This window comes from Zonotrichia leucophrys, chromosome 3 (assembly GCF_028769735.1).
Source record: "Zonotrichia leucophrys gambelii isolate GWCS_2022_RI chromosome 3, RI_Zleu_2.0, whole genome shotgun sequence".
Classification (NCBI taxonomy): Eukaryota; Metazoa; Chordata; class Aves; order Passeriformes; family Passerellidae; genus Zonotrichia; species Zonotrichia leucophrys.
This window is the reverse complement of record NC_088172.1, coordinates 7,900,811-7,926,891: the sequence shown is the minus strand read 5'-3', so window position 1 is coordinate 7,926,891 and position 26,081 is coordinate 7,900,811. Positions and strand designations below refer to the sequence as shown.

The 26,081-nt window shown below is 42.8% G+C and overlaps 3 protein-coding genes across 6 annotated transcripts in view; all 3 read right to left on the bottom strand.

Annotated features, from left to right (window-relative positions):
* The window catches only part of PHF3 (PHD finger protein 3), a 50,250-nt gene extending 48,153 nt beyond the window's left edge, over positions 1–2,097 (bottom strand). For 2 of the 4 annotated variants that reach the window (XM_064707314.1, XM_064707317.1), the window contains exon 1: positions 1,127–1,287. The gene's annotated coding sequence lies outside the window, so the exon portion shown is untranslated. Of the gene's footprint in view, positions 1–1,126; positions 1,288–1,808 lie in introns of those variants that run through there. The other 2 variants (XM_064707316.1, XM_064707319.1) reach the window with 2 other exon arrangements.
* Positions 2,098–10,201: 8,104 nt separating this feature from the next.
* Positions 10,202–16,675, bottom strand: PTP4A1 (protein tyrosine phosphatase 4A1). The gene is made up of 5 exons (XM_064707311.1): positions 16,536–16,675; positions 14,888–14,980; positions 14,386–14,516; positions 12,710–12,784; positions 10,202–11,625 (listed from the first exon to the last, which is right to left on the bottom strand). The coding sequence occupies exons 1-5, from the start codon at positions 16,638–16,640 to the stop codon at positions 11,508–11,510; spliced, it is 522 nt and encodes a 173-aa protein (XP_064563381.1). The 5' UTR covers positions 16,641–16,675; the 3' UTR covers positions 10,202–11,507.
* Positions 16,676–16,944: 269 nt separating this feature from the next.
* Positions 16,945–23,753, bottom strand: LOC135445221 (uncharacterized). The gene is made up of 2 exons (XM_064707312.1): positions 23,623–23,753; positions 16,945–17,084 (listed from the first exon to the last, which is right to left on the bottom strand). Exons 1-2 carry the CDS (start codon positions 23,659–23,661, stop codon positions 16,989–16,991), a joined length of 135 nt encoding a protein of 44 aa, XP_064563382.1. The 5' UTR covers positions 23,662–23,753; the 3' UTR covers positions 16,945–16,988.
* Positions 23,754–26,081: the final 2,328 nt, after the last annotated feature.

The following is a 26,081-nucleotide window of genomic DNA, read 5'->3' as shown; positions in this document are numbered from 1 at the left end:
CAACTACAATTTGCATGGCATAGCTCCTGTCACCCACGATTCCTGTCTTTCCTTACTGGTTTTTACGCTTCACTCCATAGGTTATTTTTACTAATTTAAACTATGCCGGAGAGTGCTCTTCATCCAAACGCTCCCCGCACGGCTCTAACAGGTCTCCCTTGCTCACACCACACAGAATGAACACCCGCAATCACATGAACGATTCCTCTTCTAAAGCCTGAGAGTTATTACGTGCATCCCAGTAGCAAGCAATAAACGCATTGTCCCAGAAACAGCACCTCATCCCAGATAAGGATCTGGAAGTACCACCAGGCCACTGAATCCCACAGCACTGCTGATGACCACATTTTCTCCCGCACTTCCTACAGTGGGTACTATACACAGGAGTTGAACACAGAAATTGTTGGTGATGCTAAGTTTAAAAGACGGGAGGAGGCGCCCGGAACAGGTCAGACCAAGAGCAAGAAGAGCAGGGTGTGAATTGGTGATTGTTTCTCTCTTTGGTACGGGACAACAAGGCATCGGCGGCTCAAGGGGTGAGAAGAGACAAACGTAGAAGAATCGAAAAGCAGCAGCTGCAGGGCAGGGAAGGCGCTGTGGGAGAGCTCTCAGCAGCAACACGACTCCGGGCAAGGAGCCTGCGGCAGGGTCCCGCACGGACACGGGGCGGGAGCGGCCGCCGCGGGCAGCGAGGCCGGGGCCAGAGCGCCATGTCAGGCGGCCGGACCCGGCCGGCCCGGGGCCCGCGGGTGGCAGCCTCAGCCTCCGCAACAACCGCGCCGGGGCCGCGGGGCCGCACCCGGGCAGAACGAGGCGGCCGGGGAGAGCCCCCGGGGCCCGCGGCCGGACCGCAGGTCACCTGCGCACAGGAGCCAGCGGCGGCGCCGCCCCCGCGCACAGCCCGTGCCGCGGCCCCGCCGTGGAAGCAGCCGCGTCCCGCCGGGCCGCCCCTCGCCACCCGGGGCGGGCCTGGCCAGCATAGGCCGCGGCTCTGCCGCCGCAGGCCCGGCCCGGCCCTGCCCGGCCCGGGGAAGGCTGGGGGCGCCGCGCAGCGCAGCGGGGTCCTCCACCCCCGCTCCTGCCCTCCCTGCCTGCCCCGTCGCTGCCGCAGCCCGCAATAACTCACCCGCTCCGCCGCCCAGCGCTGCCCCGCGGCCGCGGGGGAAGGGACGCGGCGGCCGCGCCAAAGGGAGGGAGGGCGGCGCGCGCAGCTCCGCGGGGGCGCGCGCGCGGGCTGCCCCCGCCCAGGTGGTCGCGCCCGGCTCGGCCCGGCCCGGTGGTGGCCGCGTGCCCGCTGCCCCGCCGGTGCGCGCCCCCGCGGCGTCCGGCGCGCCGGGCCCGGCCGCTCACGTGACGGCGCTGCTGGAGGGAAGGGATGGGGGCGGGCGGGGGCGCGCGCGGTGCGCAGGCGCCGGGCGGCAGGCGTGGGGGGCGGGGCAGCGCCGCGGGACCCCGGGCCGGGGCTGAGCTGCGGCAGTGGCCCGGGCCCGGACAGGCTCCGGGACAGGCTCCTCAGCGGAACCGGCCCTCGCGGCGGAGCCGGACGTGTCCTGGGTACCCTCGCTGGAGTCGGAGGCCGCAGTACCCAAGGCGCCCGGTGGCAGCCGCAGCCCCGGCCGTGCGCCTGACGGGCCTGCCCGGGCCCAGGGGAGGGCTGATGGGGGCGGCCGGCCGGCTCCGCGGGTTTTCCCCTAGGACCCTGGCTGAGGACACGCATGGTGTGACTAGTGCGTGTGGAATGATGTGGCCTTTTGTATTTGGAGAGCAGCTGCCACCACCCCTGCTCGGTGCAGCCCGCGTTATACAACCTGTTTGTTAATCTGTCCTGTGCGCCGCCAGCCCCCGGCGGATTCCTGCAGCTCCCGATGTGCCCGGCTCTTGGGTTCCTACACGTTGGACAGAAAAATCTCCGCAGTCGGTCGGTCCTGGGCAGACATGTCTCATGCTGCCTGTTGGTTGGTGCAGGCGCTTTTTCGCCTTCTCTTTTCCTGGTAACAGTTTGTGTACGCGCCTTGCAGGACCTGTGGCGCACATCCGCACGAATCGACACCCAAGGGAACTGTGGCGGTGTGCGTTTGTCGGGACATCAGGACCTGGAGCAATTTGGTCTCTACATGATACCAAAGAGCAGGACTGTCTTTCCTAATTTGTGTTACAGCATTAGCTGAATGCAGCATTCATTATGCTGCTTTCAGTTGTGATGGCTGGCATGAAGTGCAGTTCTGGCTGGTTCTAGCATATACCAAGTTTCAGCACCTCCAAAAGAGAAATTTGATTTTTAATATTTCTAAAAATCGAATTTGGAATTACCTTATATATTATCATATTAACGCTGTCTTTACATATTCCTAGTATTTTGTAATGAAATACAAACATGATGTAAGGACAAAAAAGTTGTGTTTCCTTTAGTTTCCTTTTTTTCAGTTCTGTTTTGAGTCTTTGAGATTGTATTCTCTAGGGCTTTCTGTGGTGCCATGAAGGCTGAAATACATTGAATGCTTCTCTTGCTGCCATCACACTAAGAGAGGAAGCATTAAACTGAAGGCATGGTAACACAACAATATTTACAGGCAATACACAAGGTATTTGCAACAGAACAGTTTTGAAGTGGAGCAGTTTTTAACCTATTCAGCATTTTTTTCTCCCTGCCCTTCCAAAGCTACTTATGCACTTTACCACAAGTTGGTTTTCTCCAGTTTTCTTCCTGTACTTCCTCTGTTTCAGAAGGACTCTTATCTTTCCAAAACAAGCGTCTTTTAAAAAAACCCCGAATTCTTATGATGGTGCAGGACTGAGCTACTGGGTTGGTTGCACTCATTTTTCAGAGGCTTTTTAGGCATGGAACTTTTAGAGGTGCTAACCCTCTAAATACTGTTGATAATTATACAAAGAAATGAAATTACTTTCTGAAGCAAAATTCAGTTAAGTAGAATTTGCATTGCACAAATTTTCCAGCATTCAGCCCTTTTGATTTCATTTCTTTTGACACAAGCAGCAGGCAAAGCATTGCTGGTAATCTGATCATTGTTCATTGCTCTGTTCAGTTTTTTCTTTACACTGTCAAAAGTCACATAACTCCAGTGACCCATCTCAGTTTAACAGAGTATGTGCACTTTTCTTTTGCCATGGCCACACTGTACCACTGCATTTATGTCATGAACTTGCCCTTCTGAAGCACCTGTGTTGCAGTTCAGCATAAAAAAAAGAGCACCCCAATAGCAAATTTTGTAGGTATTACAGAGGCCTTTGTGTACAGTGACACACCAGGTGTACACAATTACAGCTGTGCCATTCTTCCCTAGCACTGTTTTATCATGTAATCCCTTCATACATGAGATACTTGGTAGTAGGCCAGATCTTCCAAGTTGTTTCCATTGAAAAGTAACCTATTTATTTTAGGTTTCCTAGTGCCCTGAACACAAGAAAAAGCAGCAGAAGGCAGTTTCTTTGCTTATAGTTCCAGGCCTCTATTTAGCCACAACTCTTCCCAAGAGGTTTGTGAATTATATTCCTTATAGTCTTTCCATGTTTTTTGGTCTAAATGGAATTTTTGAAAATATGCTCTGTGCAGTCAGATTATGATCACACTGGTCATAAACATGGCTTGCTTTTTACTGTTAATTATGCTTTGGTTGTCAATATGTGGAAAGGAGTTAGACTGCTCCATGTGCTTATCAGGATAAAGAATGTGTTGGGTATGGTGGTGCCCTGCTGTAGGGCAGTATTTGCTACTGTCAAAAAGCTATGTTACGGCAGTAGGCCATTAAACAGTCAAACAATATCTCACAGGAACATCTTTCTTTTGTCTGCAAGATACTTGATTTAAATGATTTTAAAACCCAAGTGCTGCATTTATTTTGTGAATTGCATAACTTAAAATGTTATACAAAGCAGAGTTAGACTTCTGAAATAAATTGATATGTACTACACCACCAGTTAGATTTATCTGCTGAATTTACAATATTGAACAAACTCTTTTTTTTTCTGGTTACTGTTTTCTGAGTCAGAAATACTACATTGGCACCCCTTAATAATCAGATAGCTGCTTTTCATAGCTTACTGCCATGATTTTTTCCAGGATGAGCAGCAGACACTCTGCTTAAAATACCTGGGATTTGCCAATATCACTTGTTCAGGAGGCTCCATAGTTTGCTCATTTGAAGTTGATTTTATGTTATCATGAATTACATTTTTAGCAAAATTTAAAACTGTTAGTTCCTCTGGTCTTTTCTATTTTTTCTGTAATGAGAATTGACTTTTTCAAATGCAGAACAATAACAACCAATAATCTAAAATTTTCTAATCACATAAAGGAAACCCACATATTTTGGTTAAGAATATCTGATTTGACACTATTTTTTCTTTAATTTCCTACCTCCTCTTTGCTTTAGTTAGTATAGGAACAGTAACATGTATGCACTTTTCACCAAATTTATAACATGATCATTCTCTTTCCCCACAAAAAGACTCATTAGTAGCTGCCAGTTGTTGGATCAAACAGAAGTTAGGTGTCCTACTCTAGAAAGCAGCAGAAAAACATTCAATTCCACAGGTGAAAGGGACAGAGGCTTTTAAAATTACCCATACAGCTAGGTGGATAAAGGCAAGGTTCTGAAGACAAAGGATGTTTAGCCATTGATTTTATGACTAAGGATGGGTTTTTGTAGAGGTAAAAGGTGTAGAAGCTACAAGCTGTTAAGAATTACCCGATGCAATACACAGATTCAAGACTGAAAAAAGACATTTGATCCCAGAAAATAAGACAGAGTTACAGTTATATGCAGAGATTGGTGTAAAACAGAAAAAAAATGCATTAATGAACTTTTTTAGTGCTAGAGGAAAAACTTTGATAGCCAGCACAAAATATGCCTTTGAGACTTACGTGCCAAACTAATTTGGGAGGTTGTCTATGGAACTGCTGCTACGAAACTGCAGTTACGAATTCTGAATACTTGAAATTTCACTCCAGTACTATTTACCGTAATTTTTAGCTTCTGTGAAGGCAATCATATGGTAGCCTGTGTCTAGTTCCCTAGTACATGAAAATATTGACAAACTGGACAGAACCATGGTAGAAGGTCACAGATTATTAGAGGCTTGAGGCATAGAGTGTATTGTGCTTCTTCACCCTCATGATGAGACTGAGGGGGCAAATTTCCTCTGTCTGTTACCTGGCAGATGAATGTAGAGAGGAAGAGACAGAGTATCTTGGAGGTCACAGTGAAAAAATGTGAGAAACAGGGAAATTGCATCTGGGAATATTCTGAATAATTCCCAAGGGAAGAGTTTTCAGCTGAGGGACGGATATTGGGAAGGAGCTGTTATCTCTATCCTTGAACATATTCAAAACTTGATTCGATAGGCTCCTAAATAACCTGATCTAATTGTGAAGTTATCCCTGCTTTGAGCATGGGGTTGGACTAGATCACCTTCTAATGTTTTGTCCAATCTAAATTACTCTATATTCTTAATAGCATAATTAGAGGATTTCCTTCAAAAATATCCTAATGCTTCAACCCAATAATATATGAAAATTCTCTCAAATTCCCTTCCTGGACTTGGCTCAGAACTACTTCCAAGGCAAAGGGCTTGGAATAGAACTTATTGAGACCCAACTTCAAAGTAGTATAAATACTCTGGTAGTGATGAAAGACAATTGAGACAGGCATATAAACATCAAGTGCTGTTGAACAGTACCTATGTTTTTTTCCAGTGAAGAAAACCACGTAGCAATTAAGGAAGTCCAGAAGGGAGTTTCGATGAGAAGTAGACAAGTGAAATAGAAATTACCAAGAATTTCTAGACAGGGAAAACAGGAACAAAATAAGGTCAATAACTTGGGAGGTGAAGACTCTCAGTGTTTGAAATAAACCTTATGCAGCAAAAGGCTAACTCAAGATCAGGCAACTGAATGAAGTATGAGAATAGGAGAGGTAAAAAGGGGTGTGATTTAACACAAATATGGGAAAGTTTGCATGCTCTCCATCAGAAGGATAACCTTAACAACACAAAGTGATTGGATATTATAAAATTGTCTCACTGATTAGATTAATATAGGAAACAGCCAGCAAGTGTCTGCCTAGAAAAAAGTCTGCCCATTACCAAAATTCTGTCTATTGAATAAAGACATAGTGCAGAACCACTCCATGTAGGGTGGCCTGAGATAGCATCTGAGAGCATCAGAGGTACATAGTTCCTGCCAGGTACCCATCCTCCATGGCATCCTAAAAGGAACTCCCACTTTGAAGGCAGGGAGAAGAATCCTGCTGTACAAAACCAGGGAGAGAAGAGTAGGGTAGCCCATCCCTGGGACAGACAGGAGACATGTTACTCTGCAAAAATTTGTACATCAAGTGTAAAGAGATGAGTGTACTTGCAGTATGAGGGAACTCCATGGTTTTGCACATCTGCTATGGCCCTCTTGTCTTTATGTGCTTTTACTATGATGAACTGAAACTTGTCACAGTTGAATTGAAATTTTAAATGCAAGTTCAGGGTTTGCATGCCCTACCTAAAGACACACAGATTTACTGGGGAATTGAAGAAGGCAAACTAAGATGTGTGTAGCTTCCTACTAGCACTGTGGATGTGCATAACAATGCTGAGCAGCACTGTCCTGTTCAGATTGTATCATAACTATGCTCCTGTGAATGGGGAAGAAGAGTTCATCACCTGCAACTCTCACTCCTCCAGAGTCCAAAGGTAATTCAAGCTCTGTCCTATTCAGAACAAGCATCAGTGGAACTTGATGATAAAGCATGTGCAAATTTATAAAAAGGATAAAAATCTGTTACTCCACCAATAAAGTGGTGAGACTAAGACTCCAGCCCAATAGAAAATACCCATTCTATACATCTAGGTTTTCTTACAGACACAGGTTACATGTTGTATTGAGACTGAATGTATTTCTGTCTTGAGCATTCCCATGTATCTAAACACTGGTATCTGATTTTCTTCAGAGTTCTCATTTGAATCAGAAACTGAAGCAGGCAACTTGATCTTCTGGCACTGTCCCTATCGTTTCTTGTCAGATCACTATTTAAACACTATTACCTCACAAAGAGGCTTTCAACTGATAGGGAACTTGTGTTGTTATTGAGATAATTATCAATGCATTAGGACAGTATGTATCAAAATTAACAGCAGTCATGCAGGTGACCATCAAGACAAAAATAATGCCACTTGCTGTGGTTACACGTAGCAGAAACTCATATCAGTAAGATTAAGTTGAGTTATAATTGTCATGAAGAGTAGAGTATGTGGAAAGAAATACTTTACCTGACACTTTGAACTACTGCACTTAAAGAAGTTAGGTGAAATTTATTTAATCTGCCTGTACCTACCAATACTAAAAACTGACTTTGCCATCCCATGTTCCCTTTACAGAACATGCTCTCATCTTTAGAGAGCTCTTCAGCTAACCTATCTAGGTATCTCTCAGCATAGGAGAGCTGAGACATACCTAAGAGTAAAATTCCTTTCACTAAAAAATCTGTATTTCTTCAGTTAAGTCCCTCCTAGCTATTAATAAACCCATCAAATTTCAGCCTGATTTTAAGAGCTGAATTCAACTTGTGAAGTATAACTGATTTATTTTTTTTTACAGTGGGATTACACAAATAGATACAAAAGGTAATAGTAATCTTCTTGGGACAACACTATCTCTGGTTTGATAACTTTCCCAAACAGAAAATACTTGCTTATTAAAGACACAGCAAAATCCCAGCAAATCTAAGATACTGTTTTGAGTGCTCTCACTAATTATTTAAATAATGTTGCACATATTAAAAAAAAAAAAGGAAAACCATTATTATTAATGCTGCAGTCAAGCACTCAGAAGCTTAAAAACAATTAAGGTAAGATCATATATGAACCCCTAGTCTGGCCCTCTCAAATACATTTATTTAATTACTGAAGATTTCTTCCCCCATCCCTATTTTAAGGATAAACAATTCTCACATAAATGAGCAGAGCCTTACTACATTTCTTACTGCCAAAGACCTTAAGTCTAACCTTGGATTCAGCCTCAATACCGAATTACACATTTTCTCATTGTTTATTCTGCGATAAAGCCCATGGGTCTGATTACTTCAGAAATTACTGCTTATCTCCAGAACCACCCCACTAATTTAAGGACTGGAATGGATTTTTATACACCGAGAACTGAAGACAGGGAGATTAGAAGTATTAATTAGTTTTGAGTACAGTCTGAAGTGGCTCAGGACTGTTGAGAAACAGAGTTCCACATAATTTCATGTATATTTAAGTACAAGTGTTTACAGACTTAAGTTGAAACTGACTGCTCAGCACTTGTACAATCAGATTCAAGAAAATCACATCCAATTTTATACCTAATTTTGAATAATCAGTAACAAAGTACCTTGTTTGACTACCTTCAAATTTTTAAGGGATCATATGACAGAACAATATAGGGAATTAATCAGTTTTCTACTGCACTAATTGCAAACTCTCACCCCATTTCCCATGAACATTTCTGCTACATGCTAAGGAATGATGTAAACACCGCCACCATTTACGTGTCACATTACGTAAGCCACTAAGTCCGCGGCACAAACCAGTCTAGCAGATGTCAGGGATGTACTACAACATACCTCTTGAGGGGCCAAAGCAGTTACACATTGAAAGCATCCAAAATTAAATGTTACATTAAAGCCTATTTTCCATGCCAGGCTTTAGTCTTAAGCTATAGTAAATCTGCTTAAGCATTTCTTCAGTTGAATTTGTAAATATTTGTATATATATATATATATATAAAATATATACACCCTTTACATGCAATTTCATGCAACTTGTTTTATGTTGTTCCATCTGCTATCCTATCTTCACAACTTAAGTACTGTTGAAAACTACCAGAATTGTTACAAAAGAGGAAAAGATTTTCTGTTCCTAAGAGTCATGTCTAAACAGAGAAAGAGTTCAGAAGTTGACTTTCAACAGACATGCACTCATGCAAATTTTTCCTCATTTACTGAAATCAACTGAAGTCAAGCCCAGTCTCAAGTTTAGAGTTCAATGAACCGAGCTTCCATCACTAACATGTTAGAGCTCTTAACTGAAACACAACCCTCCTTACCCACGATGAATTCTGTAAAGAAAGCAAAATCTGATCTATGTACAGCAATTGCATTAATAATTTTAAGTAAAAAAAAATCCAGGCATTTTACTTGTAGTTGTTTTACAGACTTCTCCTATTTTCATGGGCGACCAAATCAGAATTCTTAACTTGGATAATAATCTGTGTTAAACCAGTATTTACATCAATCAGCATAATGATGAGTTACAGAATATATGAAGATTTTGTCTTTGCCATTGTTCCTATAATCTAGCCCATCTTGGCAACAGAAACATTGATGACTTTGGATGTCATTCCATAACATTTCATTTCTTCAGTCAAATGAAGCTGTATTCTATTAAACAAAATACCTTTTAACCCAGTTCAGCTTCCACAGGAAAGATGATCCAAAGTTTTATTTTACTGCTTTAAGGATTGTATTATATTATTTTAGGCATTTTAAAATCATACAGTGTTCTTTACAATGAAGCCATAACTTCTCCAAAAGCAATCCTTCAGAAATCTCACTGACTGGTACTATGATCCCACCTCACTGTTTAGAAAGGAAGAGATCTATTAACCAAAGTTTAAGCAGATATGAGCATCGATCACCTCAGCTGCCTACTAAGAGCATCTTCTAGTATTTGTCAGGAAGTTTAGTCACCACTTTAGAAACTCAAATAACAGATCTTTGCTCACGCATTTTTTGGAGCATCTTGTTTGTACATAGCTTCAGTCTTGACAATGAAGAATTCTATCACATTATTTTTACCTGAATTCTAATGGCATTGATTCAAGTGTTCTCTAAGCTTTAATGGTGCATATCCTCTTCTGTTTTACTGCAAAACAGCTTCAAGAATACTAAGTAAGTAAGCTGCTTTAGTACTGGGGACAGCAAGTCACAAGCAAGCTACATGAAAAAATACTGTACTTTCTACCATTAATTTTTATCCACATTTATTTATGAGTAAAACAAACAGCAAACATTACAGCAAAGGGGACATTCAGGCCCACATTTAAAAAAAAAGAAGAAAACAGATGCCTGACTAGATTCTGAGCTTAGGCACCTCCAGATTGCTGACAGTACACAAAAGTAAGTGAAAGTGATGAGCATTTCAGCAAACTTCGTAAGTGCATTTCAGTCTTTATTTAGATGTTTTAAGCTCTCGCACTAGATTTTACAAGCTGGTGAACACTGGCAAAGTATTTCTCCCACAGAACTATAACCACACATTCCCAAGACAGTATAAATATATGGTTGAACTAACATTAATACACATCACCATTTTATCAATTACATAATAAAACAAATTATCAAGTATCCAAATATTAAGTTACGCAGCTTGAAAGGCATACAAAATATTACAGAGGTCTGCCCAAGTCACAGCAGAAACTCAAGGAGGAAAAATGAAAAGAAAAGAAAAGAAAAAGATCACACTTTCAACAAAACAATAGTTGGTAAACAACTCTCAATAAGTACAGTAAAAGAAAACTACAAGATTTTTCAGAAATTTTCTGATTAAGAATTTTTAGCTACAATAACAAAGCATTTCTACGTTTTAAAAAAATATTTACTAAAGTAAAGGGCATATTCTATACTTCCTGCACAAGACAAAGGCAACATTTTACTAGAAATATTAAATAGCCCCTCCCAACCTTTTCAGGCCCTCTGTTAAGTTGCACATGAAGTGCCAACATTAATTTTACTGTAAGGCTTTTTGTCTGGAGACATTAAAGACTTGTGTGCTTCTGTACAATTTAAAAGATCTTCTACATGAATAACCAGAGTAATGACTTGTAATATGGAGAGGTTCAGGTAACAGAAAAGTACAGATGCAGGGGTAAAAAGTTGCTGTAATTCATAGTATTAAAAAGACAGACTGTGCAAATCTTGATAATTCTAGTGCGATTGTGGGAGACAAAACATACCGTGAGCAGGCAAGACTACTTTAGAGGCCATATTCTTCAATATTGAAATGACTGTAGAAAAAAAGATAGTAAGGTCCAGATAAGCTGGTAGTTCTCACATCATCAGAACTATGCCCATTTTAAGGAAAAACATGTAGCTGATATGCTGGGTATTTTGGCACCTAATCTCTCTACAGATTGATTTATTTTAGTACCCCAATTTATAGTAGTTGAAACTAGGTCAGTAAGACTCAATGGCATGATTAAAGGATATTTGATCTGATAATTAATGAACAAGGAGACAGCTCAGAAACAGGGTACAGCAAAAACATTTACTGGGTCTCCATAGACAGATATTTATCTAAACATAGAAGTTGCATTTCTACTGAGCCTTTAGCCTAATAAATACTCCTAAGGAAGCTTCCTTTACTACTAAAAAATACCAGACTGATGTCTTTGGCATGCAGTCTGTTTAATTCTAGTTTCCATCCTTTATTTCCAAAGAAGTACTATAGGCTGTTGAGCTTTACTGAATACAACAATTATTTCGGTGACCGTTGGAGTCTTTAAAGCGCAGACGCATCTTGGGGCGGTATTTCTCCAAGTACAGAAGTTGCTTGCTGTTGAAAGCTCCACGCCGCTTCCTAAATGGAAAAAAACAGATTTGAAGCAGAACATTAATCTACTGCCCAGTGAAATAATATCACCAACCAGAGAAAAATATTTTTAGGTCACTTAAAAAAAGCCACCTTTAAGTCAAGGCTGTAGCCAAAGTAGGGATATTGGAAGTTAAGTGCCAGGAAAGAGGGTGGTAGCTTCCTTTCACAAATACCTCTCTGGACCACATGCACAAAGGAGTACATAACATTTTAGACAGTGTTCTAGCCTATGATAAGCAAAAGCCAGAGATTTTACATTAGGATCTTTAGAAGAAACTTTAAAAGAAAGCTATAGACAAGATGCAAGATGGTCTTCTTGAGAGCTGAAGTTATTCATTCTCTTAAAACAATTATGAAGAATATGACAATAGTAAGAAGGTACATAAACATTAAAAGTCCCCATAATAAAGATGCTGAACAGAAATAAAGCTTCCTTCGTTTTCTCAAACTGTATATATGCAAAAAAAAGGTACATGTTGGCTGACTGGAGTATGTACCTGGCTACCTATTCCTCATTTCATATACAACCAGTGCAAGCTGAATTTAATTCTTCGAAGCATGGCAATTATGCAAGAAGTGTTTTGTTATTGTTTATAATGGATGCAGCTTTTTTTTATATTTAACTGAAACCTGAGAAGTCAAAATACTGAGACTAAAACTCTCTCCTCTGACTTACATACATTGATTAAAAAAAATCCAAGGATATATTTGCCTTCAGAAGACTACAAGAAAAGACAAAGGTATTCTGCTTTTCATATGTAAAATAAAGAGAACTCTGCAAATCTAACTGAAGGTTAGGGGGTTTGTTAATGGTTGTTCTGGTTTTTTTTTAAAGCCTCCTAAAGTAACTATTTATGGATTCTGGTTTCAGCAGAAAAATATCCATTCCACAGATCCAAATCCTACAACACTGACTGTATGCACTACAATTTCAGATGTACTAAATTAAACACCTTACCAAAAAAAAAAAAAAAAAAGGCATCAAAGATAATTCAGAATTTCCTTCAGAGCCAAGGATGTACCAACATACTGAATCTTGGGAACAGGTACATGTTAGTATCACACTTACTGTCTTATGAACTGCACTGCATCTTCATACTTCATTCCACATTCTATCAGTGCAAGAGCAACTAAGACTGGAGCTCTGGTTAAAAAAAAAAAATCAGTTTAGCTTTTGTCAAAGCGTACTCAGAAAAAAAATTTACTGTTTTTCGCATATCTGATGTTTCTTCACTGGGAAAGCAGAAAAGGCAGAAGGCATTCGACATTCATTGAGACATAATATCACCTGGTTTTGAGTTAGCCATTCTCATTAAATAAGGTTTTAAATTAACTCTGGTCAACCTTAGCTTCCTTGATCTGATTTTAGGTACACTAGAGGATAACAGAAGTAAAATGCAAGTAATCTTTAAGCATTTGTTTCAAATCAATTGATTCTGAGGAAGAGTTGCATTTGGGTTTTTATTCTCCAAAATGAATAACCATTAGAAGCAGTCAGGATGCCAAAACAAAAGTCAGAAGAGAGGTCGAGCTCAGTAAGAAGTGACAAATCCCACACTAGTGTCACAAGTTTTGGGAACAGATGCAATCCACAGGCTACTACACTCCCCTGAGGATTTACTTGTTTGCCATGGTGTTCCTCCTTTGACAGAATCAATTTTCAGTTACAAAAGCTTGACTTAAATCAAACTCAAATACATTAGGAATTTATGACTCAAAAAAAACCTACCAAAACCCACAAGACAAAACCTCACGCCACACACTAGCAACAGACTAGTGCATATCGTAGTAACTTTAAGTGGTTTTGTATGTTCAGGGATTTAAAAGGAAACTTACATGACACAAAGCTAGGACTGACTTCAACCAATTAACTACCCCATTTTGAGGAAAAACCAACCTGTATCATTCTAAGCAGCAGAAAAGGACTTGTTTTGGTAACATTCATCTACAAAGTTCACTACAGTGAATTTTGTTATATGAAGCCATAATGCAGTGGATAAGCCAGGCTTAGGGACAACAAGACCAGAAACCTCCATTTTATACTGGACATGCTATAATCCATGGCTAGAATATAGCAACTTCTTTTGGAACAGATCTAGTTCCCAAGTAGTTTAGAACAGCAGTAGAACCATTATTTTCTCACAACTGTTGGAAGTCTATTCAAGATAGTGGCAGCAGACAGAAGGAACAGGACTAAGATGAGAGTATTTAGCAATATCCCTAAAATTTTTCATATCACTTAGAAATGCGACAAAACATCTTTGGGACTTTAGAAAACACTTTTCATCCCCCAGATAGGATGTGGACGAAAGCTGGTCTTGATGTGCCAGAACCACCCACTTGTTTGTGGTTAACAGTTACAATGCCCTTGGTTCAAGGAGACTGGCAATACTGCTGAAATGGAGATGGAGAGAAAGCAGACAAGTCACAAAACCCCAAATCTATTAGGGAAAAACAGACAAAAAATCTCAATGGGGCACTCATCAACATACTCGGTACAAGAAAACACTTGTTAACTTAATTCTGTAGACTTCATGAGAGCTTTGAAGCATCATCTCTTGACCTAAAGATCTTCAATAAATACATACAACAGTTTCCTGCCATCTTAACTCCATTTAAGCATGAGGTCATTCCAATACTGGATCCATGCCTATTTTACATTTGCCTCAAGTAAACTTTTGCACTAGATCTTAACAGGTCTGGCAAGGGATGACAAATTCAACAAATCTTCAAAACTTCACCCACCTTCCAAGACCAGCAACACAGTGTACAGCAATACAACAACCAGGTTCTTCACGAAATTTAACTTTGAGGAGGTTTAGCCAATCATCAACAATCTGGTTGGATGGTGGAGCACCGTCATCAAAGGGCCAGTCCTAGAACACAGGGTGACAAACACAAAGACAGAATTCTTGTAAGCTGTATGCACAGGCAAAAAAAAAGGAGGAGACACAATGGACAAAGAGCTGACAGCTGAGGAAACCACTTAAACTTACAATTTTCTAATAGTCTAACTACAGCAATATTACAAATAGATTCCTCTCAATCAGTTTTCATTGATCACATGATTTAGTTCAAAACTGAACTTTTTTTCCTGACAAGAAAAGATGTCTCCACATCTTTTTCCTCCATCAGTTGCTGAGTGAATACACTCATAAAGTGGTGTCAAATAATCTTTTTTTTGGGGAAGAGGGTAGAGTGAACAGCAAAATGTGTTGGTTCCAAACTCTGCTTCCACACTACTTACCAAAACCTGAATGCCTTCTTTTTCCACCGGAGCAGTGTCATAAGTAGCTTCACACACTCTCACCACTGTGGTAACACCGTATTTCTTAAGTTCCTAAGGAGTGGAAAAAATGTTGTAACAGTAAACCAGCTTCACTTTACCACTTAATTTTCTTAATAAACTAACTTAGTAACTCATTCCAAAATTCTCAGTAGCAAAACTCATGCAAATGCTTGCCATCCTGCAAAGACACAGAAAGGTGAAATGACTAAAAACTTGTGTGCTAAAACCAGATACTTTAGGCTTTTCTGCAAACATAGTCTGATGTGCAGACTGAGTTTGGTTATGTTGGATCAGACTTTTTTCTTTTAAAATCAGATCCTGATAAACATTGATTAGTCCAAGTAGTCCATCTCCAAATGATCATTCATCTTAAAGGAACATGAAGCTTCTGGTTTGCAAAGCTACATACTTCACTAAAAGCATTCTGAGCAAAGTTCAAATCTTCCCCCTCTCTCTCTGCTTAAAACAACAGGTTTGTTAGACCACTTACTCCTAAGAGTTAAAAGCACAGGACAATGAATTATTCCAGTTCCTGAACTGTCATGACAAAATTTAGCTTTCCATTTTGCTATTACCCTACATTGAAATTACTCATTAAAAAAAAAATAGCAATCCTGCTTCATTCTTCCTGCAACAAATATCATTCAGACTGCCACTGCCAGGGTAATGACTGAAGCACAGCCTAAGCAGACCTGATCTACTTGTGAGAATATAAAGACAAGCAAATGTTACCTCACTCTGCTTCCTGTAAATAATCCTGCGCGAAATACAGAATTGAGGTGTAGTACACCTAAAATCTTGCTAAGGAGGGACTTAGCAAACTTGGACATTCCCATGGAGTAGCTCTGCAAGGAACTTATTAGCATACACACACACTTTATACAACCACACACTTTATAGTTCCAACATGCTAAATATGTGGTTTAGTTGATAAATTCAACACTAGCAATATATGCCAAGCCACTGGCTTCAGTCAGTAGCATGCACCAAAGCACTCGAAGTAGCTTCAGCAGCTGAGTGCAGACTAAGCCTGTTGCCACAAATGTCACTCTCGAAGACGCTGTGACACAGAGGATCCTCTTAAGCTACACTAAAACCTCGATCTGCTAATAGTGAAGGAAGCTAGGCAGTGAAAGCATATTGCAATCCTGTTACTAGCTCCTAAGGTTCTGACCCACACTATGTATCACTATGCAGGAAGTGCAATGAAATGTTACACCACTTCAGCTCAATCTCAATGCGAGCAATGTTTGTATTGCTCTGTACATAACTCTGCTAGATAATTCCCGTTTTCAGACCTAAACAATGTACTTCATGTACTGCGCACTAGACAGTATAATTATTACTTCACTCTCAGAATCACATTTATGAAAGCCAAAGTATATGTGATTTGTCTGCAGATTTGCAGATATCTACAGATTTGTCTACAGATCTTCAAAGCAAAGCACCAGTATTTGAAAGGAAAAATCAATATACAGACTCAGTACCTCCCCATATGGCTTTTACAATAGTTATTAGCTAGTAAATATATATTTATTTATATATAAATATCGCATGCTGTTCAGGGATTAAAAATACATCAGTAAGAATTCTATACCGGCCTTACCTCTATAAATTTGTTTAAGGTTGCATTGGTTGGATTATGTGTGATCAGGAATCTCATGTTCTTGTAGGTGATTTCCACAGGAGCTGGGCGGTTCATTCGGGCCATATTGATTTAGTTAAACATGCAACAAGATTATGAAAGGATTAAAAAAATTCTAATACAGAAGTGATGTAGAGAAACTGAAGTCTACTTCACTAAACTCCACGTGAAATTCTCAGTGCTTGGAAGTGTGATGTTGGGAGCAATGGGAAATGAAATGAACCTCCTAACAAGAAGCAGCAATTCTTCAATCCAGTAATACTGAGGCAAAAGAAAGGCAGTGCACTGAGGTTTACCCCATCCAGGTCTGAATTCCGTTGGTAAATGCTCTGCCGATTTCAATTCAACACTTCTTATCCTGGTCAACCACTCTTAGGGGGGCTTCTTGGTGGAGTAGTAATGGATTTCTACAGTTCACTTGTCTGCATAGAGGTCGTGCTGTGCCTGGCAGTAGTCTCCACTGCCCTTCAGAAACTCCATAAATGTGTGACCAAGAACACCACAGAACTGCTGTAAAGAGAGGGGGGAGAAAACCATAATGAATACAGGTGAAATGAGGTCTTAAGACATCAAGCTTTACCAAATGAAAAAATAAAACCACAACAACTAAGCTTTATTAATAAACCTTATTTCACAAAGTTTATTTTTTATTCCAAGAATTAATTCGGTTTGTGCAAGAATCCTGTTAACTTTTTAGCATGGATTAGAAAATAAAAAATTAGAATTAAAAAATTAGAAATCTAGAAAACTAGAAATTAAATACATTTACTCATTACAAACTTCCATGTAGGGTTTTTGCAACACCAAATCCTGCAATGTATTAAAATACCAATTTCAGATGTGCTAAACACAGCAGCAAGTTTAAAGAACCCCAGTATTTATAAAAATAAGGTCTTCCAGGATACCCATACAACCGCTTTCTCCACTTTGAATTGAGAGACATCACAACATCTACTAAAGTTACAGTACCTAAAGTTAGAGAAGAAGATGTGCATAAATCCACCTGACTCAAACACTAGGCCTTGAAAGAAAATGCAGTCTTAGTGGCCTAACGAGGCACACACATTTCTAACTAAGGAACATTTCACATACTAAAGGCTGAAGGCCAATGGCAATCTTCATATCTTCAACAGTTTTTTTACACCATGATTTCACTAATATACACAGAAAGCAGTGATGCTCTAGCTAAAAACATACACAGGCAAGTTTCTTGAACAGGTTATTCCTGTCCACTGGTATGCTGCTTAGCTATGGTTGAATTTATATATATAATTACTGGAAGAAGCAACCAGGAATTAAGATAGCAAATGAACTGCTCCAAGTTGTGTATTTATTTGCAGATGTTGCAAATGAACCACCCATACGTGCTTTTTACACCTGTAAAACCTTTACAGCAGATAGATGCATTAGGTTTTGTGCCCAGTTACTCTACCAGTACTACTGCTTATACCTGCCTAGGGCACAGAAGGGGAGTTCTGTTTTCCAAAATAGAGGTACAAGTTGAACCACATGTCCACTAAATATACTTAGGTATTAGAGAGAAACACAATCAATCCTACAAATATTTGGCAGAAGTTATTTATGTTGATCAGTCAACCTATTTTCATGTTTTCAGACAGCTTCCTGGCAAGAGTTTTAAAGTGCGTGTTAAGTCACAGGCATGACTTGTAAAACACAAAACTAAGAAACACAATAAAACCCCAAGCTGCTGCTAAAAAACACGAGAATGAAGTTAATAGAAAGAAACTAAGATGACAATTTCACATGCATTTTGATGCCACTTCAGAGATACTACCATCACCTGGTAGTGATGCAGACTACAGGATTAAGTTTGCCAGCTTCTTGTAAAAAAAGCTACTTTGGTATTTACCTTTAACAACTTGACAGAGAGCAAGAACTCTAAACATAATAGGCGTGGAAAAGGAGTAAGAAGGATCCTCTTAAGTCAAAGGTCAACAGAGTAACAGGAACCAGAAGAATTCAGACTCGGAGGAACTCCAAGAATCATCATCTCACTCACCAGCCATGCCCTAGCAAGGCGAGAGGAGTGCATTTAAAAGCCTCCTAGGACCAGATCTAGGGAACAGCTAAAATAGCAACTGAAAAAAACAACTGAAGGTAACTTATTTAAAGTCACTTTCAATTAGTTTAAGAAGCAGAATGACAGAAAGGGACAGGACAGCTTTAAGCAGATATAGCTGCACAAGGTCTTGTGCTGCTTTTTGCACTGCACTGTCAGATCTCCTGTCGATCTCTTCTTAAGACTGCTAAGAAGAATCATAGACAGCCCCTTGCTCGGCTGAAGGATGAGGGAGTGAAGGCTGTCAGAAACACAAATGCATGCAAGTGAGCTTGAGGACACAATGGAGTCATTAGGGTAAAAATCTTTCAATTGGAAAACGCAGCTTTTAGGGAGAAAAGAACATTTAACGTGAAAGAAGTAACCAGGTTTCATGCAGTCTTCTAGGCAGGCTGCCCTCAGTCTGCAACTAGGAGTATCAAGATACCAGACAAACCAGTAAACACAGAAAAGGGCAGGCAGTAAACGATTAGTTAAGTAAAACAATCCTTCTTTTTAATGCAGATTGCTAATGACATTTTAGAAACAAAGTGTACAGCTCACATTCTTATACAAAGCAGAAGCAAGTAGATTATGCAACGTTACATTTGAGTTCCCTGTGTTATTAACCCTTACAAAGGAATTAATTCTGTTAATTAGTGACTTAACAGTCAGTATTAGACATATCACAACCTTAGTAATTCACACATCTAAGGACCTAACCAAGCATGTACTTAAACCTCACTGTTTGCCTTGGCAACAACTGCTGCCACACTGCAGAGGACCAAAGCTCACAGTTTCCTTTGATGTGACTGCCATCACTTCTCACCAATCTAGCAGGAAAGTTTCACAGACCAACCTTTAGGCAGAAACACATTGTACTATCCCAAGACAGCTTTGCCAACCTAGTTTCATTCTGTTCTGGGAGTCAAATGAAAATTAAAGATGAGTAGTACATGGGCATGCTGTTTCTGTTATGCAGTTAAGCCAGAGTACGAGGCTTCACCCAGCTTCAGCAAAAAGAGCTGGAAGATAAGAAATCAGCTACGAAAATAGTGTTGCAGTAATTACGATGACCTCGGGCTTTGAGGGAACTCAAATGATGTAATGAGCTTTCAAAAGGCCTGGAAATACAGCTTCAAAATTACTATATTGTCTCATACAGTTTTGGTAGTAAGCTATCAAAACAGTCAGTGCATGAAAGCAAAAAGTTGCATAAGTGAAAATCAGACACGTAGTGTTGAAGGCAGAAGGCTCTTTAACAGAGTAACACCAACTCATGTGTTTGTACCATCAAGTTGTGCATGTTGAACCAGCATGTTCTTTTCAATTTACATATAAATTTTCCTTGAGGAAATTTAACACTGAAGGATTTTGGAAAAAGTAGCAGTTTCCATCCCAACAGAAAGCCCAATATTTAGATTGTTAGAGCCACCAAAATAAACTTGGAAAACAAAACTAGGGCTAATATGCCAGGACCCCCTCTTGAGGGAAGGTAACCTGTCAATTATATTTGCATTAATTTTGACTGTATGATCCACTACAACTCAAGTTACAAGTTAGAGAATAAACTGTTCAAGCAGAAGGAAGGCATCTGGAAAGGAAAGGCTTTAATTCATGCCCTTCTCGGGGACAGATCTGTCATCACTGACAAGCAGATTCACATGGCTGTTTATTTGGGGTTTGAAACAAATCACTCATGTCTGACAAAAATGGTTTACAAAAGTAATCTATTTGTTCATTACTGATATGGGGAAAGCAGAGAGATGCAAGGTTATCCCACACTTTTGACACTGGTTCACAACTCGGTAGCGTCTTGAAAAGCATGCAAAGAAAAGCACTTCTTAACACAGTTAAATGACACTTTACCTTCAGAAGATGTGCAAGATTGTTTATGGTTACTCAATCCACCTGCTCAGAATCTGAAAACATTTATACCCAGAACCAACTTTGTGGTCTCACAATCTCTTAAGTCAAGACCTTACACACACTCACCTACTGAAACCACAGGACTAACACTATAAAACTAACATAAACTAAGTTTCACAACAATTTGAGAACACCCGCGAAGAAGTCCAGTGTTCTAACTTAGTACCCAATAAAAAAATACTAAATGACAAACACCTCCAACTTCTTACTATTCAGGGCCTCAGTAGCAACTGCCAGAGCAGACAGGGAAGAGGCGCAGGGTAAGGGGTACAAACTGTGAAGCCACTACACAAGGTAGAGGCACACCTTCATAAGGTACTCCTGACAAGATGCTCCTCCTGTCTACTGAGCACATAAATGCCTGTCCTTATGATATCCAGTGATAACACTGTCCATTTTAGACCATGGAAAGTGACCTACTGCCTATGAAAATACATTCATGTCTCACCAATGGGAAGGGAGAATCCAAAGGTTTATCATAAATTTGCTGTGACATGCTCTGTGCCGGAAGGATATTCTTGTGGTTCAAGAAGGGGGAAGAAAAAATTATCTCAAAACTTCCTGTATAACAAGTCATTGCAACTTTTAGAGATGATGAAACCAAGGCCATGTGATTTGGTTCAAAGTTCTTCTGCTTAGACCACAAAAACAACATGCAAAGAAGCCTTAACAGATATTGCAAAAAATTAGACATCACAGAAACTAATCCATCCCGTTGTCTAGCACTTCCTCCTGCGTTTCTAAAAGTAAGGAATCTCTAAGTGACTTAACAATATCACTTCAATAGCAAACTATATAAATCCTGTCAAAAACCAATTTCATTATGTTTTAAGCAATAACATGAGATATATAGTACATACAGCAATAAATGTCTGCATGTATTTTATCAAGTTTAATTAAGTAATGAATGCCTAGCAATAAGTGCAACTGTGAAGAAAGTAATATGGACTTCCATTTAACACAGAATATTTTCTTGTATAGATCCAATAGAGTTTTAATTTTTTTGAAGAAGGTGACAATCTGGTGTTTATGGTTCAGTAATATCCTTATCAGGGTCTTCTGGTTAATGTTTAACACAAGTGATTGCCTACAGTCAGTCTACACGCGAGGACACATCCGGCATTCTTATGTGGCATGGATTTTGTCAGAACAGGAAAGTTTCACTTAATAGAAGCTATTAGATAAGACTTACTTCTATTTATTTACTGTCTTACTGACACATTTAGTTTCAGTAAAACAATGACATCCTGTTGCCTTGGCTCTTGTTATATCTATCACACATTTTTATTTCGTATTCCCTTATTTCCTTTCATGGTTGTGCAATTAATAAACAGCACCTCTGTATTACCTCTTCCCCCTGAAACGACTCTGTTCTGTTAAGACAATTTCAAAACTCTTTGCTGTTTCCATCAATGGAATAATACGAGCTGACATTTAGGTGTAATCTTCAGGTTTCCTGATTTGGCAGTTTTATGAGATTACAAAGAGACAGGGTTTATACTTCTGAGTCATTGCTTTCGAAAGACTCAGCAGATGCAGGTAGACATATTGGAAAGCTGTCTCCAGGAGAAATAAGAAACACCAGATTACAGGACCTTCATGCTACCCAAACGGTACAAGTGTCAGCTCATAATACTTGCAATGTGCATGGCTAGCTAACAGTGAGCAAACAATCCTGCTTCTATTGTCGTACACAACTTGATTTTGTTCTTTGTCTTTCTTGCTTCCCTGCTTTTGGAGGGCACAGTATCACCAGCAAGCCGTGCCTTGTTTGATTTTTTCCTGCCTAAATACACACTGTGCCCTGTAGCCACAGATGTTACTCGGCAGAGGCACCGAGATTACTAGGTGAGTTTAAAAAGGAAAACAAACCAAAAAGAGGCAAGCGAAATCTTCCAAAGCTGAACTGCGATCCACCTCCAGAAGGAAATGCCTTCCTTGAAAAGACAGATGGCAAGGTCTTGAAAGCAGTTTCGGTCAAAATTAAGGTAGTTGACTGTATTCGTGAGCTTTTGAGGCTTGTTACAGAAACATCCGCTTCAACACGTACTTCATGACTCGTCTGCGGACTTTCCCTGCCGAACAATGCCGGCTGCACAGCCGAGTTCGGGCATACCCCACCTCTACTGCATAGAGCTCATTTTGGAAAGGACTCACGTCCTCGCTCGCAGCCGGCACTGACTCCCCGCCCGAGCACGGCTGAGACAAAGCAGCCGCCCAGCCGCCCTCGCCCCGGCCGCAGCCGCGCACGTGGGGCCGCGGCAGGGGACGAGCGCCAGCCCAGCCTGGCAACCAGCCTGGCAGCCGGCCGCCTCGGGCAAGCCCCGGCTTGTCCGGGCAACCCCGGGCTACGGCCGCCCCGCAGCCGCGGCGTGCCGGGCTCCCGGCCGGTCCGCCCCAATCTCTCCTCGGTGCGGAGACACTGTCCCGGCCGTGACAGCGCCCCACGGGCCAGGCCGGGCCGTCGCCCCGACTGCGGCGGTCACGGGTTCGCATCACGCCTCGATCAGGCTCCCGACGCGGAGCCATCTTGTCCCCCGGAGCCGCCGCCCGGCTCGGCTTCCCCCCGGCAGGGGGCTCCCGGCGCGGCCCAGGGCGCGGAGGCGCTGCCCTTCCCGGCGGGCGGCCCGGCCTGGACCGACCGGTGGACTCCGCCGCACGGAGCCCGGCGGCGAGAAGGCCGGACCGGCGGGCGGGGCAAGCGGCAGCCGAGCTCACAAAGCGGCTTTGTGCCCGGGCCGGGCCGCCCAGGAGCCATGGAGAGATCGCCACCTCCTCCCTTCTCGGTGGAGGAGGGAAGAGGGGCGCCAGCAGGCGGGGGCAGGAGAGGGGCGCCGGCGGGGAGGGAGGCCCAGCCATGCCGCAGCCGGGAGAGCTCGGCTCCCCAGCGGCCCGCCCGACGGGAGCCGCAGCCCGGCGTTTCGAGAAGCCGCCCGCAGTCGGCGCGGCCCGGGCGACAGAACAAAGAGACAACATGGAGGAGATGGGGGAGAGGCGCGGCAGCCGGGAGGCCAGCGGGGCGAGGGGCCAGGGCGGGGGGCGCGGGCGAGCGGCACTTACAGGAATATGGTTACTCATTGAAGACTGTAGCCTGATCATACAGCCGGGGTGCGGGCGCCACCGCCGGGGGCAGGAGGAGCAGAACCAGGAGGAGGAAGAGGAGGAGGCGCTGGAGGCCGCGGAGCTGCCGGCGGGGGTTCGGCGGCGGCGCGGGGAAGAACCATACAGCGGCTGCGGCGGGCGGGCGGCTCTGCGGGCGGCGCCGGGCGGACGCGGCTGCACCAGGAGCGACACTCGGCGCCGCCTCCCGCACGAGCGCCCCGCCCCGCCCCTCGCGCGCGTCACTGACGAACGTCGCGCCCGCCCAATCAACGGCGCAATCGGCGCGTCTGGGGCGGGCGCGAGGCCGCGGGGGGCGGGGCGGAGGCGGAGCGAGCGGGCGCGAGAGGCGGAGGCGGCCGGCGGGAACCGGTTGGTGAATGGGGCCGGTGCGGGGAGCGCTCCTCGGGGCCGCGCCGGGACACCCCGCGCGCCCCGCCCCGCCCCGCCCGCTCGCGCCAGTGCCGGCAGCTTCGCCGGGGAGCGCCTGGCGCGAGCCGCGGCTCCCGCGGGACGCAGAGTTCCAGAGCCTTCCCCGCGCCGCGGTGCGGCCCGGCCGGCTGGCACCCGCAGCCCCGTGCCCGCCGTGGCGGGGCGAGGCGAGACGGGAGAGCCGCTCCCGCGCGGGTCATAGGACGCGGAGTGGCGTGGCGCAGCGCCGGCTCCGCGTGGGGTTAATCCCTCGGCCCCTTCGCCCGCGGGCTGCAAAACCGCTCTGGCGAGTTTAATACCGGCAGGAAGCTCTTGGAGCGTTCTGCTCGCAGATTACCCCGAGTCTTTTAAGTCGAGATGGAAACAGCGATTGTGGTGCTGCAGACGGGAGCGCAGCCCAGTAGGCCAGCGGCGGTGTGAGAGACAGCAGCGCTCGCTCGGCCTCGTGCTCCCTCTGGCTCCCGGGGCTCCCCAAAGGCAGCCCTGGGCTGGCGGGGTGCAGCCGGCGCTGGGAGGCACCGCTGCTGTCGCTGCCGCGCCTCGGGGATAGCGGCGTGGCCGGCAGTCAGGGCTGGACACCGGCAGCCCGGGAAACACCTCGATGTGGGTCACTGCCAGCTTTGTGAAGTAACAGCCTATTTTTAGCTTGGGTTCGTCTGAAACTGTTCTAGTTGTGTTTAACTAGTTAAGTCGTTCTTCTGATACTTTATTGCTGCTTTACAGATTACAAGAGCTTGCAGTAGTTGTTTTATTATATAAAAAATAAACTGCCCCAGTCTGAGTCTCCGCAGGTTACTATTGCCCTGTACAAAGGCATGGATGGTTTGTGATTGTGCCCAAATGTCCTGGGTTTGTAGAACCTGCATAAGCCATGGCTTGTCCAGCGGAGGTTTCACGGTGTGTGACACGTGAGCGATGTGCTATTCACAGCATGTTTATGCCATCTTTCACCGCACCTGCCTTCAGAGGCCGTGAGCTAATCCAGCCTGGAGCCGTGTCTCTGCTAGGATAATGTACTTAGCTTCTCCGGGCTATAAATAGACCTGGGCTGTATTTATTTACATTGTGTCAGTATTTACTGACTTAGAGCACGTGTCTGGTGAACTCGCAGCCGCTTCTACTTCTCCATATAAAACTTCTTGAAAACATGCTCAGAATGGTATAAAATAAGATCCCAAGGTGAATGGGTGCTTGGAATATTGTTTACTTTTCGGTGGTTGCAATGATAGGAAGGTTTTGGTAATAAAGAAATAAAGTCAACGTAACTTCTACCATTAGTAAAGTTTCAGGAATTTGCTCTGATTCAGAGAGTCTGTGATTAAACAGCTCTACCTGCTTTAATCCGTGCTGTTTGGTTTTTGTGTTTGGGTTTTTTTCTCCTACAATGCAAGGTTGTGTTTACTGCTTTATTGCACAATAAACAGATCAGTATTTTAAAATCAAATTACTTTCTGCTGCAACATCCTTTGAGTGCTCCAGCACAGTAGTTTACACTGAAAATAAGTCTGGCAGTTTCTCTGAAATTATATACTCAAAGAAGAAGGATTTAGCTCTGAAAACTTCTGGTCTAAAAGGATTTTTTCTTCTTGAGTAAAGAATGCCTGGATCATTTTAACAATATATTAATAATTTTTATTAGATTGACCCTATCTAGTCCCCCTAGTTGTGATTAATTATGTCATACTAGTTGTCACTTACTATGCAGTTCTCGTATTTTATGATCTGAGATGGCAAGAGATACTTGGAGACTGCAAAAGTCTCCTATTTCATATAATACAGGGCGGAATCAGAGGTATGTGTAGGAGAGAGAGACAAGTGGATACTTGCAAGGTGCCAGTTAATGAACTGATGAGACAAAACGGGTTAAGGAAACAGAAAGAGATAACACTCCAAAGGAACTTTAAATATAAGAAAGAAATAAGTGCTTGAAAAGAGAAATCTGTGGGGTATAATTAGAAGAGGCTAATAATACCAGTACAAGAAGCAAA

Excerpts from the sequence above, each read along its gene's own strand:
- PTP4A1 (XM_064707311.1), bottom strand. The coding sequence starts at position 16,640 with ATGGCCCGAATGAACCGCCCAGCTCCTGTGGAAATCACCTACAAGAAC. Across the intron at positions 12,785-14,385 it reads TGTGTTGCTGGTCTTGGAAG|AGCTCCAGTCTTAGTTGCTC; the intron begins GTGGGTGAAGTT and ends TTTTTTAACCAG. Across the intron at positions 11,626-12,709 it reads GCAGTGCAGTTCATAAGACA|GAAGCGGCGTGGAGCTTTCA; the intron begins GTAAGTGTGATA and ends TTTTCCATTTAG.
- LOC135445221 (XM_064707312.1), bottom strand. The coding sequence starts at position 23,661 with ATGATCAGGCTACAGTCTTCAATGAGTAACCATATTCCT. Across the intron at positions 17,085-23,622 it reads CAATGAGTAACCATATTCCT|CAGTTCTGTGGTGTTCTTGG; the intron begins GTAAGTGCCGCT and ends CTCTCTTTACAG.